Source organism: Bos taurus, chromosome X, assembly GCF_002263795.3.
Source record: "Bos taurus isolate L1 Dominette 01449 registration number 42190680 breed Hereford chromosome X, ARS-UCD2.0, whole genome shotgun sequence".
NCBI lineage: Eukaryota > Metazoa > Chordata > Mammalia > Artiodactyla > Bovidae > Bos > Bos taurus.
In genome coordinates, this window is record NC_037357.1 from 91,494,759 (window position 1) to 91,512,030 (window position 17,272).

Below are 17,272 nucleotides of genomic sequence, written 5' to 3' on the forward strand. Positions count from 1 at the left end.
CTCAAAAAAAAGATTAAAGATAGTTCAGTTGCTCAGTCGTGTCCAACTCTTTGTGACCCCATGAACTGAAGCACGCCAGGCCTCCCTGTCCATCACCAACTCCCAGAGTCCACCCAAACCCATGTCCATTGAGTTGGTGATGCCTTCCTCCATCTCATCCTCTATCGTCCCCTTCTCCTCCTAACCTCAATCTTTCCCAGCATCAGGGTCTTGTTAAATGAGTCAGCTCTTCGCATCAGGTGGTCAAAGTATTGGAGTTTCATAAGTAAAGTATTTAGCATAATGACTGGCAGACTAGCTAGTACTCAATAAACAATAGTCATTACCATTTTATTTAAATCATCACAACTTCTCTTGGGGAAACTGAGGCTTTACAGAGATGAAATCCTTTGCTAAAAAGTAACACAGTCAGAATTTGAACCCAGATCTGAAGCCAGTGCCAATTTCCCTAGAGTTTAAGAGTCCACACCACAGCCACCATGTTGGGGATGTGCCAACCAATACTTCCTTTATAGACAGGAAAACTGTACAGGAGTGAGGTTTTGTCAAAGCCCAGATATATGCTTGCCAACCAACTTCCTCCACTAGTGTACAGCAAGGTTTCTCAAAAGTTAGGATACATCAGAATCCACCTGTTTGTAAAAATAGACTGCTGGCTTCCAACCCAAGAATTTACATTTTTTACAAATTTCCAGTTAATGAACCACATTTTCAGAACAACAGTGTACAGTTATGATATGTTAGCCCACCCATCCCACAATATCAGAAGCTGTCACACTCCACAGAATGGGAAAGAATTGAGACAGAATAATGCTCTAAATCAGTGGTTCTGAGAGTAGCTCCCACTCACATACTGAATCAGAAATCCTGCGGGTGGGGCCTACCTATCTCATCTTTTTAGAGGTCTTCCAAGTGATTCTGATACACCCTAAAGTTTGAGAACCACTTCTCTACAAATCAAACTGCTCTTCAAAATCCAGCCCCTTACAATAGAGGAATGGAGCTATACCACTGTTTTTTCCACTTTTGAGAGCCTGGTCTCAAGCCAGATAATTCTAAGTTCAAATCCAGACTCAAAGAGTAACTTAACTTCCATGAGTTCCAGATTCTCACCACCAAAATGGAATAGTCATCTTCCTTGTTATAACCTTTCCAGGAAGTAACATGGCATTACTAATCCCTAACTAGACTTTAAGAAATCTGGCCTTTGTAAGTCATCAGAGATATGAACAGATTTATATCATCTACAGGCATCTGTGGGCTTAACTATTGTGGGCAACCATGAAAAATGCAAAATATTTAGTAATTTTCAATTATGCTAAAGTATTACGAGCCTAGGATGTGTGTATATGTATGTGTTTGTGTGTGCATGTGTGTGCATGTGTGCAATGCACTTAGTAACCAAGAACAGCCACCCACCAAGGACCTGATTCTCAGCTGGCTTCCTTATTCTCTGGCAGTCCATAGAAAAGCATGATAAGAGATAAAATTTTGGTCTCTTTCATGGGAAAAAAAAATTAAGGCAGTTAACTTATGTCAGGGTGTGCACAGAAACACAGGACTCACCACAGAAATGTGATTAAGAAGGGGCCTGGCCCATAAACACATTTTCATATTGTAAATTTGGAATTCTTAAAGGTCTCAGTGGTATTCCTTATAAATTTCAGGTCTCTACCATGCAAAGATGCTTTCCACAATGTTTTCCCTTTTGTTTCAACGAGCACCCAAATAAAAATGCCAAACATTTCCAGAAACCCTAAAGTTTCCCTCACATCATAGTATTATTTATAATATAAAAAAGTAGAAACAACCTAAGTATCCAACCTCAAAGGAAATGACTGAGTAACTGATGACAAAGATATATAATGGGATATCAGAAATCATCTTTAGATCAATATTTAATGACCGTAACTTTATAATGTTAAGTAGGAATAAAAATCATGTTACAAAATGGTGTTTATAATACAATCCCACATTGTATTGGGTTGGCCAAAAAAATTGGTTCAGGTTTTTCTGTAAGATGTTATGGAAAAACCCAAATGAATCTTTTGGCCAACCCAATAAAATATACATTTATATTCTAAGTCAAACAATGGGAGTTAATGCAACAAAAAATTAAACAGTAGACTGTGCTGGATAAAAGGCCCATGGATGATTTTTATTTCCTTTTTTATTCTTTTTCTGCATTTTCTACAAAAAGCATGTCTCACTTATATAGTCAGGGAAAAATTTTTAATATTATTTGAAAACGAAATATCTAACTTTCAGGCTTGGATTTGCATTAGATGAGATAAATGTATGCCAAGTCTCTGTCATGGGGCCTGGCACACAATAAGCACTCAGGAAGCATTCATTCCCATTTCCTGTTCCCACACTGCAGAGTTAGGGTCTCTGTACTGCATGCAGAAGTTCACTTTTCAGGTTTAAACCTACACAATCCAAAGCAAGGCCCACAGGCAATGAATCAAGAAGATTCATTCGTTCATTGAAAAATGTACTCAGCATCTATTACAAGTTTAGCATTGAACTAGGTTCTGAGGATACCAAATATGAAAAGATTGCATCTCTGCCCTCAGGTAGCTCTTGCTAGTGAGTGACAAAAATACATTTATAACTATGATATGATGAAATAATTACTTTCAATAAGAATATACATAAAGTGCCATGGGAACCCAAAAGGAGGCCTTCTACAAAAGAGGTATGCTATGAGTTGTAAATGGAAGGACATTAGTGGGAATAGCATGTGCAAAGACAAAGAGGCATAAGGAAGTATAAAATTTCCCCAGAACTATAAGTAGTTCAGTCTTTCTGGGATATAAAGAACAAGGGAGGAGGAGTGGTGGTAAATGAGACTGAACAAGTATATCACAAAAGGTTTTGTCTGTCACACAAAAGAGACTGATTTTTATTATGTAGGAGGATCACTGAAAGAATTTTAAGCAGAGGAGTGACTTGATTAGCACTAGCAAAGATACCAGGAATCCTGAAAGACATCTTTTTTTTTTTTCTGAAAGACATCTTAATCCCCATTTATTTCCAGGGGAAAGAAAAATGCCCCATCATCTAGGTCTGTCCCCTCTTAAATGAAATAATATGAGGCAGTAAATAGAACTCTGCACCTGGCACACAGTAAATACTCAACAAAGATCAGCTGAATATGAATTTAGATGTGCTGCATGGGACAGTCCTTGCTAAGAGTAGAATTTTACCAGTACCAAAACCTTCAGTTTGGTCTTGGGTGTGGTAACAGAAACACCTCCTTCGGAAAGTGCACATGTGGTCAGTCACTAAGTCATGTCCGACTCTTTTTGACCCCATGGACTGTACCCTGCCAGGCTCCTCTGTCCATAGGATTTTCCAGGCAAGAATACTGGAGTGGGTTACCATTTCCTCCTCCAGGGTATCTTCCTGACCCAGGGATTGAACCCACGTCTCCTCTGTCTCCTGCATTGGCAGGTCACTAGAGCCTCTGTGAAGCTTCCCTTTGAAAAAGACTGATAACTGAAAATTCTAGAACCTAACAACATGCAACAGCAGGAGGGCGCCATACACTGTTTTGTTGTACTCCAATGTACAAATCCTTGCATGGTTTTCTTTCCAGAGCTGACATAAGTCCCAATAATGGGATAATAGTACAGGTTTATTCCAGACACTAACCTTTCTGGAATCCTGGGTGACAGGTGCTTATGTGCACACATGGTTACCTGGAGGGATTTCATTAGTGGTTTTACTCCTACTGTTTTACCCAATATCTCCTCTGCTTAATTCAATTTACCTGGATGGTTCTGCAGGTAAAACTGTAGAAATAAAATGCTATTGTATTTCTGCCTCCATTTACTAGGTGCGTGCAAAAATGCTTTAAATAAAGAGGAAGGCTGTATTAGATATATTTTATCTAATAGATAAAGAAAACACTCTGTCTGCCTGAAGACAAAGAGACTCAGAGAAGCAAAGCAACTTGTCCAAGGTCACTCTGATAGTAAGCTGCAAAACCACAACTCAAATCCATGTTTGTTGGACTCAAATATCTCAAAAATGCAGTACAGTCTCTCCCAAAGCCAGCCTCTGAGGAAAAACAAAATTACCAGAATACAAAGATGATACATTCTTTGTAACTGAAAAGAAAGTATTTTTCTAAGAAAAAAAATACAAAATAGAAGAAGGGTTCAAAATAGAAATATATATAGGAAAAGAAAAAAGAGGAGAAACCAAATGTCAATGTTAAGCTAGGCCATAATCTACAAGGAGGGATGTAAGAACCTGTGTCTTGGGGTGGGTTGGACCTAACTGTAGTGGAGAGAGGGGAAATTAAGTTTCTGAGGAGGAACCTGAACCAGAGTTGAGAAAGGAGCAAGCCAGTGAGCACCTGGCCACTGCACCCTGTCCAGGATGCCCTGCCCTCCTTACCTGCCATGAAACCAGTCCTGGCACATGTCACACTCGATCATGAAGCGGGTCACATCATAAGGCAGCCGACAGAGGCAATACACTGGTACTGAAGCCATCTTCACCAGGCCTTGGAGTGTTCTGCAGTGGGCCAGGATCTTAGCTTCAAAAGGAGCAGGAGGCGGCAGCACGCGTCCCCTCTGGACCAAAGCTGGGCACAAACGACACTTTTACAGAGTGAATCAGGTCCCCCAGGGTACCAACCCTCAGCTCTCAAATGGACAGTTACCGCTGCCGCCGGGATGCAACACAGCTGGTTGGGGCTGTAGGGGGCAACTGGAGAAAGTCCATGGGCCGCTTTAACAAATAAAGAACAGCGCTCTGCTCTCGTAGCTTTATTTCCCCTCCTTACCTCCTTCAGCCCCCTGCGTCAGTGATAACTTCTTTCCGGATTTCAGGGAAAGATCTGACGCCTTTTCAGGAAGCTCCTTTAATCTCTCACTGCAACCTCTCCTTGTTAGCAACGCTGCTTCCCAGGGCTCTCTTTATTATGACGCAAACGACAGCCTAGAGGATGAGGCTGGGGGTATAGAAAAAGCCCCTTCTCTCACTCCAAAAATAAAGGCAACAAGACAGAGAGAATAGGGATCCCTGGAAGTCCTCAGATTACTCGAAAATTACCTCCATGCCTTCAAGAACGAGGGAGACAAGACTAGGCGCCCAACTAAAATCACAGTTCTGGGGTCGTGTTCTGAGAGTTTAAATTATCTGCTCCTTCACTTTCAAAATTATTCCATCCACGACCAGACGGGAGTCTCATCACCCCAACAACTGAAATAAATCTCAACCCCAAAACTGATCAGCTCACCCACTACTTCAAAGCTGACAGGCTTCTGTTGCACCCCAGAAACTCAAATAGTTCACTTCAAAACCCCTGAAACTGACTAGAATTTCCTCACACTCCGCAACCAAGTGAGGATTTTCCTCCCACAGCTCTGAAATTGGCAGACATATCCTCACAGCCTCCTCAAACTGACCAAGACTCCTCTGCCCCCTTAAAACTGACAGGTATCTATCTCATCACAGATCCCAAAGTGACAGGAATATCCTTCCAGCCCCAGAAACTTAGGAGAATCTCCTCACGCCTCCCAAACTGACAGGAACCTCCTCATGCCCCAAACCTGACAAGAGCGTCTTCGGTCCCGAACCCTAAAGGGACCTCCTCATCCGTAAAGCTGCAGAGAGTCTTCAAGCCCGCGCAGCTCAGTCCTACCGAACTGCCAGCGGCCAGGCTCGCTCTGGAGCGGCTCAGCGCCTCTCTCAGCGGGAGGCTCGGCCGGCAGTTCCGGCCCCACAGGCTGCGCGCGCCGAATTGTGGGATCGTCACGGCAACGCGGCGAACCTCGCTCGCCTTACCCTCGAACCACCCGCTGGGTCTCGCTGGCCGCCCGGCGGTGCTTCAGGGCAGCTTTCTCCACAGCTCTGCCTCGGGCCCGGCCGTTAGGGCCTACTGGAGCCCTCGGCTCGGGCCTAGTCCGGCGGCCGCCCAATGAACGGGCTAGCGGCGGCGTCGCTGGGCTGGAAGGAGATTGCCGTGAGCAAACCAACGAAGAAAGAGACGAACCGGCGGCCGGGTTGGAGAAAAGCAGTCCGGAAAGTCGCTGGGAGATGCTCAGCGGCGGTGGTAGGTAATTCGGAGTAGTCAATAAAGTTTATTCAAAACAACGAGGAAGTTGGGGCGGAGAGGGCAGGAGAAACACGGGGTAAACAGCTACCATGTTGAGAGTGGCGGCACCGCCGTGGGGAGGCGACCCAACCGCCATCTTATGAGGTCCAGACTCGCGAGGTAACCGCGGCAGAGGCGGGCCCCGGCTCCCGCGTGACGCCACGAGGGGCGGAGCATCACCTTGAGAAGCAGGGCGGGGCTCAGCCACCTTTGGACCCGCTGGACTCCCCAGGTACCCAGTGGACGCCGAGGACCCGGAACCAAGAGGCGGAGAGGCCGCCATCTTAGGCGAGGCGGGCACTTGGCTCCATTTTGAGTGGGGCCAGAGCCTTCCCTGCTTCCCCCCTCCTCCGGGCAAGCAGGGAGTTAAGCACCCACCACCAACAGACTCTGACACACACACATACTATCTCTTCCTACTCCTCGCCAGCTTTTTCTTATGAGAGGAGGTGAACTCTGCGACTGTGCGCCGCAAACTTAATAGGTGGCGGCGTGGGGGAGGTGGGGGAGGGCGAGTGCTCACAGAGGCTCCTGTTCACTGAGCACCTTCAGCAGGTCGGCCTGTTTCACAGAGTCTCCAGGTCTTTAATCTACACAATGCAGGAGAATCTATCATCACCGAGTGAGGACACGGGCTTAGGGAAGCCAAGTTGCTTGAGTTTCAGAGCAAGAAAGTTGAACCTTGCACCCTCTACTACCCCTGGGGTCCTGCCCTCAGTCCCTCCATAAAACCTCTGTCAACTCCCCAGCTCCCTCTGAAATCTCTCTTCTTTGGTACTTCCCAACCCCGTGTGGGCTTCCCTGGTGGCTCAGCTGGTAAAGAATCCGCCTGCAGTTTGGGAGACTTGGGTTCAAACTCTGGGTTGGGAAGATCCCCTGGAGAAGGGAAACACTATGAACTCCAGTCTAATGGCCTGGAGAATTCCATGAACTGGTCGCAAAGAGTCAGACCCAAAGGAGTAACTTTCACTTTCACACCCACACCGCCCCCCCCCCCCCCCCCCAGTTCAGTTCAGATACAACTGAAGGGTTTCCATGCACCTGTCCCATGATTTTCTTACTACAGCCTGAGGATGGAGTAGAAGAGGTTGAAGGGACGGAACTCCACACGCATGCTTCAGGGTGGCGCTGGTTTTCTCAGACAGTCTAGAAAATTCTCTAGGAATCCGCTTAATATTTCATTTTCTTAACCGGTCCCACTGCTTTAGAAAAGAAAACGCGTGTGTGCGCTCCGATTTCCTAAGTGATGAGGGGGTTAGGCCCTGGGGATAGAATAATGAAAAAGAGGGACACTGCAGTGGGAAATTGCCAGCCAGTGCAGGAGACAAGGCTGCAAGTAAACGATTGGAATACAGCATCCAATAAGTACACAGATACCTCTCGCAAAATGTACAATAAGGCTAAGAAAGTGCCTCAGAAGCTGCTTGATGATGTCAAGGAAGATTTCAGAGAGACTTGGAGAGTATATAAAAGTTCACTAAATTAACAAGAACATTGTATGTAAAAGGATTATGATGTACAAACGGGATTCCCAGGTAGCTCAGTGATAAAGAATCTGCCTGCTAATGCAGGAGATATAGGAGATGTAGGTTGGATCCCTGGGTGGGAAAGATCCCCTGGAGAAAGGAATGGCAACCCACTCCAGTATTCTTGCTTGGAAAATCCCATGGACAGAGCCTGGTGGGCTACAGTCCATGGGGGTTGCAAAGAGTCAAACACCACTGAGTGCGTGCACATGCACAGACACACACACACACAAGCAAACATTGTGTACAAATGCATGGATGCACATGGGAAAACATTTACAAAAAAGTTGACTATTAGATTTTATCCTGGAAGCAATAAGAAATCACTATAGTTTTTGAGCAGAAGCAACAGCGTCACATTTGTGGCTTAGGCAGATGACAGTCCAGGTTTAGTGGGACCTGAAGCTTATACAGTTTGTGAGGTTCATTTCATTAGGAAAAAAAATATAGACTTGTAAATTCAAAATTACATTAAAAGGTAAAGTTTTTTCTAGAAATCATTCTTATACCTGGGTAATAACATATAAATGGAAATGGCACAAACATACAGATGTCCCCACTAAACCCAAACTAAATTTATCCTGCAAATCAACTTCTACTTAGCTGAATCTCAAAAATGTCTGAGGCGCTCCTACATCACCTACAAGGAAAATGTGACCAGGAAAACTCTCAGTAGAAAGGGACAGCAATTTTAACCAATTGTGGTTTAATTACACTTTGTAAACTTTATAAAACATATAACCACATAACCAAATGGCAGGTGACAAACCCTGCAGCTAAGCTTTCTTAACTTCACACAAAGGCAGAAGGATGTTTGCTTAAGCAGCACATATATTAAGATTGAAAAGACACTAAGAAGATTAAGCATGGTCCCTGTATGAGTATGACATACAAATTTATGAAGGATTCCATAATAAATGGCAGAAAAGGGGGAAGGCAGAGAGGAGGCAGTTGCAATAGTCATGAAAAAAAGATGAGGCCTGAATCAGAATAGTTGCAGCAGGGGGTAGAACATGATCAGATAAGTGGGGTATTTTGGAGGTTGAATAGGCAGGGCTAGGAGACTAACTGAAAATAGTAGATGAATGAGTGAAAGGAGTATGAGTTCATTTATGGATTGGGTGTCATTTCTGGATGATGATGCCATTGACTGAGCCAGGGTACATAGAAGGAAAAGCAGGTTTCGTGCAGAAGAGACTAAGTTCAGTTCTGAATATGCTGGGTTAAAGAGTGTGTGGAACATTAATTCACTCACTCAATAATTCTTGAGCATCTACTATTCACTAGGTACTGTACTAGGTGTGAAGATGTAGTAGTAACCCAGACAAGGTCCTGGCCCTTGTGATATTAACATTCTTCATGGAGATCAGTCAATAATCATGTACAATTCATTAATATATTTACTGAACACCTACTGTAAATGATCAAGCCAGTCAATCCTAAAGGAAATTAATCCTGAATATTCATTGGCAGGCAGGACTGATGCTGAAGCTGAAACTTCAGTACTTTGGCCACCTGATGTGAAGAGCTGACTCATTAGAAACAACCCTGATGCTGGGAAAGATTGAAGGCAAGAGGAGAAGGGAACAACAGAGGATGAGACGGTTGGATGGCATCACCAACCCAATGGACATGAATTTGAGCAAGCCCTGGGAGATGGCGAAGGAGAGGGAAGACTGGCATGCTGCAGTCCATGGGGTTGCAAAGAATCAGACATGACTGAACAACTGAACAACAACTATATACAAGGTACTGTTCTAGACACCGAGGATTCAGACAAGGTCCCTGCCCTCCTGTGGTTCACATTCCAGAGAGCGAGACAATTGAGTTAAGTAAGAGAATTTTAAACTGCAGTGAGTGCAATGAGGACAATAAAACAAGTTATGAGACAAAGATTTAAATAGACACTAGTCTATTTTAAATAGTCAAGGAAGGCCTCTTAGAGAAGCTGACATGTGAGCAGAAGACCTGAATAACAGGAAGAGCTGGCCAGGGACAGGATAAAAGGAATAAAAAGTGTAAAGTCCCTAATTTGGTTGTGGGGGCCATTTCAGGGCTCTCTCTCAGTAACATCTCCTGAACATTTATGATGGACTGGTGGGTTTTGGGGGTGGGGTCTCCAGACATGAATTAGAGACCCTGTACAATCTAATTAGGAAGGCAAGATTCAATGAACAATAACAAGGCTTAAAAGGTTAAACCCTCTCAAGTGCTAACTAGAGGTATGAATGACATGTATAAACAGAAAGGGAACCACAATTAATTCACATGTATTCAGTGGATGTGTCAAGAAAGGCTTCACAGGAGGTGGTGTTTGACCTAGGTACAGTGGTACCCATCCCTAAAATTATCCCCAGTGATCTTGAGTGGTGAGGTTGGTGGGATAAAAGATAATGGGGAAAGCAAAGCTGTAAGGGGGCTAAATCGAGCCAGTTAGATTTGCTGACAAAGTAACTCACACTGCCCTGGTTGGGAGGCAGCCCGCTGATGCCCTGAAAATGTGTGCTCCAGTTGTGCCTTACAACATCAGTGCTTGATCTGAACTGGCCGCCATAGCACAAGGCTGCCCTGGAAACTTTCTTCCTCTACCCCACCTCTACTTAACAGCTGTAAACATTTACTTTTAACTACATAAACCATAGGAAATGCATTCCCATTGTAGATTAACATCCAAACAGGCTGAAGATCCACCCTGACCACCATTCAATCCCTGCTTGCTTTCCTAGAAGGAACCTCAGTGAGCTCTTTTCTGATTTATCTGTCTAAATGTACATACATATAACTGTTGAGATAAAAAATTATGAGGGCCAAAGTGAACTATAAAATTTATGAAGAAAAACGGGGAAAATGAAAGCATTACATAAGAACAGACTTGCTCCAAAATAGACTGGAAAGTACAAAGACAGTGAAAACAGACAAAATAACAATAAATAACATTATCTGAGAAGCTATGGTGTGCTAAGCACCTGTTCTAACCTCTTTAAGTGCATTAACTCAATCCTTACAGCAACCCAATGAGGTACTAGTGATACTAGTACATTGGGTACTAACCCAATGATAGTACTAGTGCTTGTACTATCCCCATTTTATGGATAAGCTGAGTGTAGACACTTAAAACCACCTGCTCGAGGCCATATGGCTAGTATGTATGCAAGCTGGGGTTCCTGGTGATACAGGACCAGACTCCAGGCTTTTCACCACTCCATTTGTGAATCTAACGGTAACTGGTGACTCTAAGATCCATGTAATAGGAGAAGGCGATCAACAGCTTTTTGCATAATTTGAATCACAGAAGCAAAATAGGGTTTACACTCACTTAGAATGAAAACTAACAAGATAGTCCCCCAGGTGCCGAACTAGGTAACTAAAAACACCAGCCCACTCCTCCATGGCCATCTTGGGGTGCGCCAGATATACAGAGCTATACTCCCAGAAAAGACTTCAGGCTTGATTTAATGCTCGCCTGGCACTATCTTGACATTCTTAATTTTATGTTTGAATCTGTGTCTTTTAAGTATGGTCCAGCGTGACAATGGAGCATACACATGAGCAGAAGAGATATACTGAGTGGCAGTGAGCACAGCCTGTGGACATGGCAGTGCCTGGTATGTATAAGCAAATCAGGGGCAGTCTGGGACACTATGGGACCTGGAGTGGGGGACATTGAGCCAATGACAATGGTGGCAGCAGTAGCAGCAGCAGCAGCAGCAGCAGCAGAGGTAGCAATAGCCGTAGCCCTGAGAGAAAGGATAGCCTCTGCATGGGGGTAGTGATGGGACCTGTGGTGAGAGGCAATCTTGCCCTTCTGTCACAGAACCTGTCCCTGCCACTATACACAAATATTAACTCTGGCCTGAGAACTGGGTCAGGAACTGCTAGCATTCAGGCAGTAAACTTTGTCAGTAAATTATTACAAAATAAAAAGGTACTCATGGACATTGCAGAACAACTTTCAGTTCAGTTCATTTCGCTTGCTCAGTCATGTCCAACTCTTTGCGACCCCATGGACTGTAGCAAGCCAGGGTTCTCTGTCCATCACTAACTCCCAGAGCTTGCTCAAACTCATGTCCATCGAGTTGGTGATGCCATCCAACCATCTCATCCTGTCATCCACTTCTCCTGCCTTCGATCTTTCCCAACATCAGGATCTTTTCTAAGGATTCAGTTCTTCACATCAGGAGGCCTAAGTATTGCAGCTTCAACTTCAGCAACAGTCCTTCCAATGAATCAGGACTGATTTCCCTTAGGATTGACTGGTTTGATCTCCTTGCAGTCCAAGGGACTCTTAAGAGGCTTCTCCAATACCACACTTCAAAAGCATCCATTATTCAGCACTCAGATTTCTTTATGGTCCAATTCTCACATCCATACATGACTACTAGAAAATCCATAGCTTTGACTAAATAGACCTTTGTCAGCAAAATAATGTCTCTACTTTTTAATATGCTGTCTAGATTGTTTATCATAGCTTTTCTTGCAAGGAGCAAGCATCTTTTAATTTCATGGCTGCAGTCACCATCTGCAATGATTCTGGAGCCCAAGAAAATAAAGTCTGTCACTGTTTCCATTGTTTTCCCATCTGTTTGCCATGAAGTGATGGGACTGGATGCCATGATCTTAATTTTTTGAATGTTGAAGTTTTAAGCCAGCTTTTCTACTCTCCTCTTTCACTTTCATCAAGCGGTCTTTAGTTCCACTTTGCTTTCTGCCATAAAGGTGGTGTCATCTGCATATCTGAGGTTATTGATATTTCTCCTGGCAATCTTGATTCCAGTTTGTGCTTCATCCAGCCTGGCATTTCACATGATGTTCTCTGCATTTAAGTTAAATAAGCAGGGTGACAATATACAGCCTTGATGTACACCTTTCCCAATTTGGAACCAGTCCTTTGTTCCATGTCTGGTTCTAACTGTTGCTTCTTGACCTGCATACAGATTTCTCAGGAGCAGGTAAGGTGGTCTGGTATTACCATCTCTTTAAGAATGAATGTTCCACAGTTTGTTGTGATCCACACAGTCAAAGGCTTTGGTGTAGTCAATAAAGCAGAAGTAGATGTTTTTCCTGGAATTCTCTTGCTTTCTCTATGACCCAACCGATGTTGGCAATTTGATCTCTTGTTCCTCTGCCTTTTCTAAATCCAACTTGAACATCTGGAAGGTCTCAGTTCATATACTGTTGAAGCCTTGCTTGGAGAATTTTGAGCATTACTTTGCTGGCATGTGAGATGAATGCAATTGTGCAGTACTTTGAACATTCTTTGGTATTGCCTTTCTTTGGGATTGCAATGAAAACTGAAGTTTTCCAGTCCTGTGGCCACTGCTGCATTTTCCAAATTTGCTGGCGTATTGAGTGCAGCAGTTTCACAGCATTGTCGTTTAGGATTTGAAATTACTCAGCTGGAATTCCATCACCTCCACTAGCTTTGTTCATAGTGATGCTTCCTAAGGCCCGCTTGACTTCACATTCCAGGATGTCTGGCTCTAGGTGAGTTTTCATACCATCATTATCATTTGGGTCATTATGATCTTTTTTACATAGTTCTTCTGTATATTCTTACCACTTCTTTTAGTATCTTCTGCTTCTGTTAGGTTTATATTATTTCTGTCCTTTATTGTGCCCATCTTTGCATGAAATATTCCCTTGGTATCTCTAATTTTCTTGAAGAGATTGCTAGTCTTTCCCATTCTATTGTTTTCCTCTATTTCTTTGCATTGATCACTTAGGAAGGCCTTCTTATGTCTCCTTGCTAGGTTTTGGAACTCTGCATTCAGATGGATATATCTTTCCTTTTCTCCTTTGCCTTTTGCTTCTTTTTTTCTCACCTATTTGTAAGGCCTCCTCAGACAACCATTTTGCCTTTTTGCATTTCTTTTTATTGGTTTTTGATCACTGCCTCCTGTACATGTCAGTACTCCATCCATAGTTCTTCAGGCACTCTTTCTATCAGATCTAATCCCTTGAATCTATTTGTCACTTCTACTGTATAATCATAAGGGACTTGATTTAGGTCATACTTGAATGGTCTAGTGGTTTTCCCTATTTTCTTCAATTTAAGTCTGAATTTTGCAATAAGGAGTTCATGATCTGAGCCAAAGTCAGCTCCAGGTCTTGTTTTTGCTGACTGTATAGAGCTTCTCCATCTTTGGCTACAAAGAATATAATCAATCTGATTTTGGTATTGACCATCTGGTGATGTCCACTTGTAGAATCATCTCTTGTGTTGTTTCAAGTGGGTGTTTGCTATGACCAGTGCGTTCTTTTGGCAAAACTCTGTTAGCCTTTGCCCTGCTTCATTTTGTACTCCATTGCCAAATTTGCATGTTACTCTGGGTATCTCTTGATTTCCTACTTTTACATTCCAGTCCCCTATGATTAAAAGGACATCTTGTTTTTGGTATTAGTTCTAGAATGTCTTGTAGATCTTCATAGAACCATTCAGCTTCTTCGGCATTAGTGGTTGGGTCATAGACTTGGATTACTGTGATATTGAATGGTTTGCCTTCAAAGTAAATTACTTTGAGGTGTGGTTGTTAGAATTTTTTGAGCTGTGTAGAATATCTCATTTTGAAAACTAGTGTAAAATTGCAAAGAAAATATCCACAGGCTAGAAAGTGAAAATTAAATTTAAAGATCATCAAAGTAGACACATTAGATAAAAACTTTGGATTAACCAATTATTAATGAAGAAGATAATTTAAAAGTGTTTTCCTTATAATTGAAGGTATATTGGTAGAATGCATACAAATATGTTTTAAATTATAAATAAATTATGAAGCTATTTTCATTTCTTGTACGACCTTGTATTAGTCTATTCAGGCTGCTATAATAAAATTGCCATAGACTGGGTGGCTAATGAACAAAGATTTATTTCTCATGGTTCTGAAGGCTGGGAAGTTCAAAATCAAGGTGCTGGCTTGATTTAGTGTCTAGTGAGAGCCAGACACTGGCTCATAGATGGTAATCTTGCTGTTTGGGGGAAGGGGTGAAAGAGCTCTCTGGAGGTTCTTTTATAAGGGCACTAATCTCATTTATTAGAGCCTCACCCTCAAGACCTAATCACCTACCAAAGGCTCCCCCCTCCTAATACCATCACATTATGGGGGTTAGTATTTTAACATATGACTTTGGGGGTCAGGGACACAAGCATTCAGTCTATATAGCATACCTCCACAAGTTACAGGAAATGTTAGAGGAAACATTAAATGCCATTGTAAAAATTATATTTAAAATTAGATTTAGACTTGGACAAAACTGATCTGTGTGAAGAGTTAAATCTTTTTAGAAGTGTTCTACAGGAATCATCAGGTCTAGATGTGTGAAAATTTGTATTTTGAAAAATTGATCAGGAATTTATCCCATTGTTTTCACACCCTACAAAAAACAGTGCTAATGCATCAGCAGAAAGCTCCTTATCAAAATGAAAAGTTATCAAACATTTACAATCTTGTGACTGATGTTGCCTTCAATCATGTTGGTTCAAAATGAGCTTGCTAAAATGACTAAGTAATTGAATTTGCAGAAAAGAGAGGCAGAAAAATCTTATGATCAATCAAGATATCACATTAGTACATTTATTATATAAATTATAAAAATATTCTGCAATTTGTAAATTATTTTTCAGCTATCACTATTATCACCATTATGTTTTATAAGTAAAATATTTTTAAAGAAAAAACATTTTATTTTCATGCCTTTAACTGTACTTCCCATCTCTCCCCTAGGTTTTGAGCAAGGAACCCTCCATTTTCATTTTGCACTGGGCCCTACAAATTATGTAGCAGGCTCTCACTCCTGCTGGATGGTAATTGTGAGATGATTTGAGGGAATTGTAGCCACTCAAATGGTTACCGCCCTAACCAAACTCCTTTTCACTGGGAGTAGGAGGTGGGGGTGGGTAGAAACAAGATGACAACACAGAAAATGGAGGTTAGTGTAGGTATCAATCATTTTCATGTGAACAGGATCATACTGTCCGTATCATCTGGCCAACTGCTTTCTTCACTTGGCAATATCTTGGAGATCTTTCTACAAGCAAAATAATCAACCCTGTTCTTTTTTGAATTCTTGTTCAGGGAATTCCATGATTTGGATGGCTCTTGATTTATTTCTCCATTCCCCTGATGGATATTTACAATGGTTTAATTTTTCAGTAATACAGAGCTGCAGTGAACATACTAGTAAGGGCCTCCTTGTGCACAGGCATGTTTCTGTAGGTGGACACTCACAAGCGAGTTGCTGGGCCATGGGGTATGGATATTTTCAATCTTAATACATACTGCCAAATTGCCTTTCAAAACCATTATGTCAATTTTCACTCCCATCAGCAGTGTAGCTTCACATTTCCTAAGACTCCAACCTTTAAACTGTTTGCCAATCTGATGGAGAAAAAAAATGGTAACTTGTGTTTGTTTTTAACTTTGCATTTTCCCTCACTAGTGCAGTTGAGCATCTTTTTATCTGATGTTTATTGGCCTGTTCTTTGTGAACTGTTTGTAACCTTTGCCTAGTTTTTCTTAAAGGGTTGTTTTTTTCCATATTGAGTTGTTGAAGTCATTTATATTTCAGGATATTAATCCTTTGTCTATTATATATATATATATATATACACACACACACACACACATATATATATAGCTGATATTTTCCTATAGTATGTACCATGTTTATAGTTTGTGTTATCATACAGGAGTTTTAGATGTTTGTGTAGCCATTTGATATATTTATATCAGTCTTTTCTTCTGTGGATTTTCTGTTTTGTTTATTGCTTTGCAAGACCTTTTTTATCCAAGGCAACAACCATATTATTTTTTTTTCTCATTCTGTTATAGTGCTTTCCATTTAGGTCTATAACCTACCTTAAACTCATTTCCTTCTCAAAACCTTTGCATTTCCCCTATCTGGAACTCTTTTCCCCAAGATGTTCCTATGGCTGACACCCTCAGGGCTCAGCTCAAATATTACTTCTTCCAAAAGGCCTTTCCTGACCACCTTAACTAAATCAACCACCCTCTCTACATTAAGATGTGCCCTAGTTCATTACCTTAATTTATTTTCTCATAGATCACCTCTTACTGAAGTTACCCAACTTTTGTTTATATGTTCATGGTCTGTCTCTCCTTAGATCGAAAACTCCATGAAAGTAGGGATTTTGTCCTGTCCCTAGCTTCTAGAACACATTTAGAGTTTATTATAGTGAACTTGATAATGATAACTTAATTTTTTTCAAAGGATTGTCACAATACCTAGGACTCCCTTTTCTAAAGGAGAAATATTTCAGTCATCCTGTTTTTCTACTCTTAGTACTGTGTGAGTCGAGGATGGTTATGACAATTATTTGGTCCAGTGTTTCACAACCTGTAGTGTTTTGGAATCACACTTGATTTATTTTTAAATTTAGATATAGAGTGTGTATATCTTTTTTCCCTTTCATACTGAACCCTAAATATTCATTGGAAGGACTAATGCTGAAGCTGAAGCTCCAATACTTTGACCACCTGATACAAAGAGCTGACTTATTAGAAAAGACCCTGATGCTGGGAAAGATTGAAAGCTGGAGGAGAAGGGGACAACAGAAAGTGAGATGTTTGGGTGGCATCACTGACTCAATGAATATGAGTTTGGGTAGGCTCTGGGA

The 17,272-nt window shown here is 41.9% G+C and overlaps 1 protein-coding gene and 1 non-coding gene across 10 annotated transcripts in view; one reads left to right on the forward strand and one right to left on the reverse strand.

Moving 5' to 3' along the window:
• Window positions 1-6,227, reverse strand: part of PHF8 (PHD finger protein 8) — a 97,938-nt gene extending 91,711 nt beyond the window's left edge. For 4 of the 9 annotated variants that reach the window (XM_010822019.4, XM_059883787.1, XM_010822017.4 and 1 more), the window contains exon 1: window positions 4,408-5,733. In XM_010822019.4, coding sequence (XP_010820321.1) covers window positions 4,408-4,505 — 98 coding nt within the window. In that variant the 5' untranslated portion in view covers window positions 4,506-5,733. Of the gene's footprint in view, window positions 1-4,407; window positions 5,734-5,802 lie in introns of those variants that run through there. The other 5 variants (XM_005228232.5, XM_002700122.7, XM_010822016.4 and 2 more) reach the window with 5 other exon arrangements.
• A 2,225-nt stretch (window positions 6,228-8,452) lies between these two features.
• On the forward strand, window positions 8,453-8,556 carry LOC112445232 (U6 spliceosomal RNA). The gene has a single exon (XR_003033600.1). It is a non-coding gene; the product is annotated as a U6 spliceosomal RNA (small nuclear RNA).
• Window positions 8,557-17,272: the final 8,716 nt, after the last annotated feature.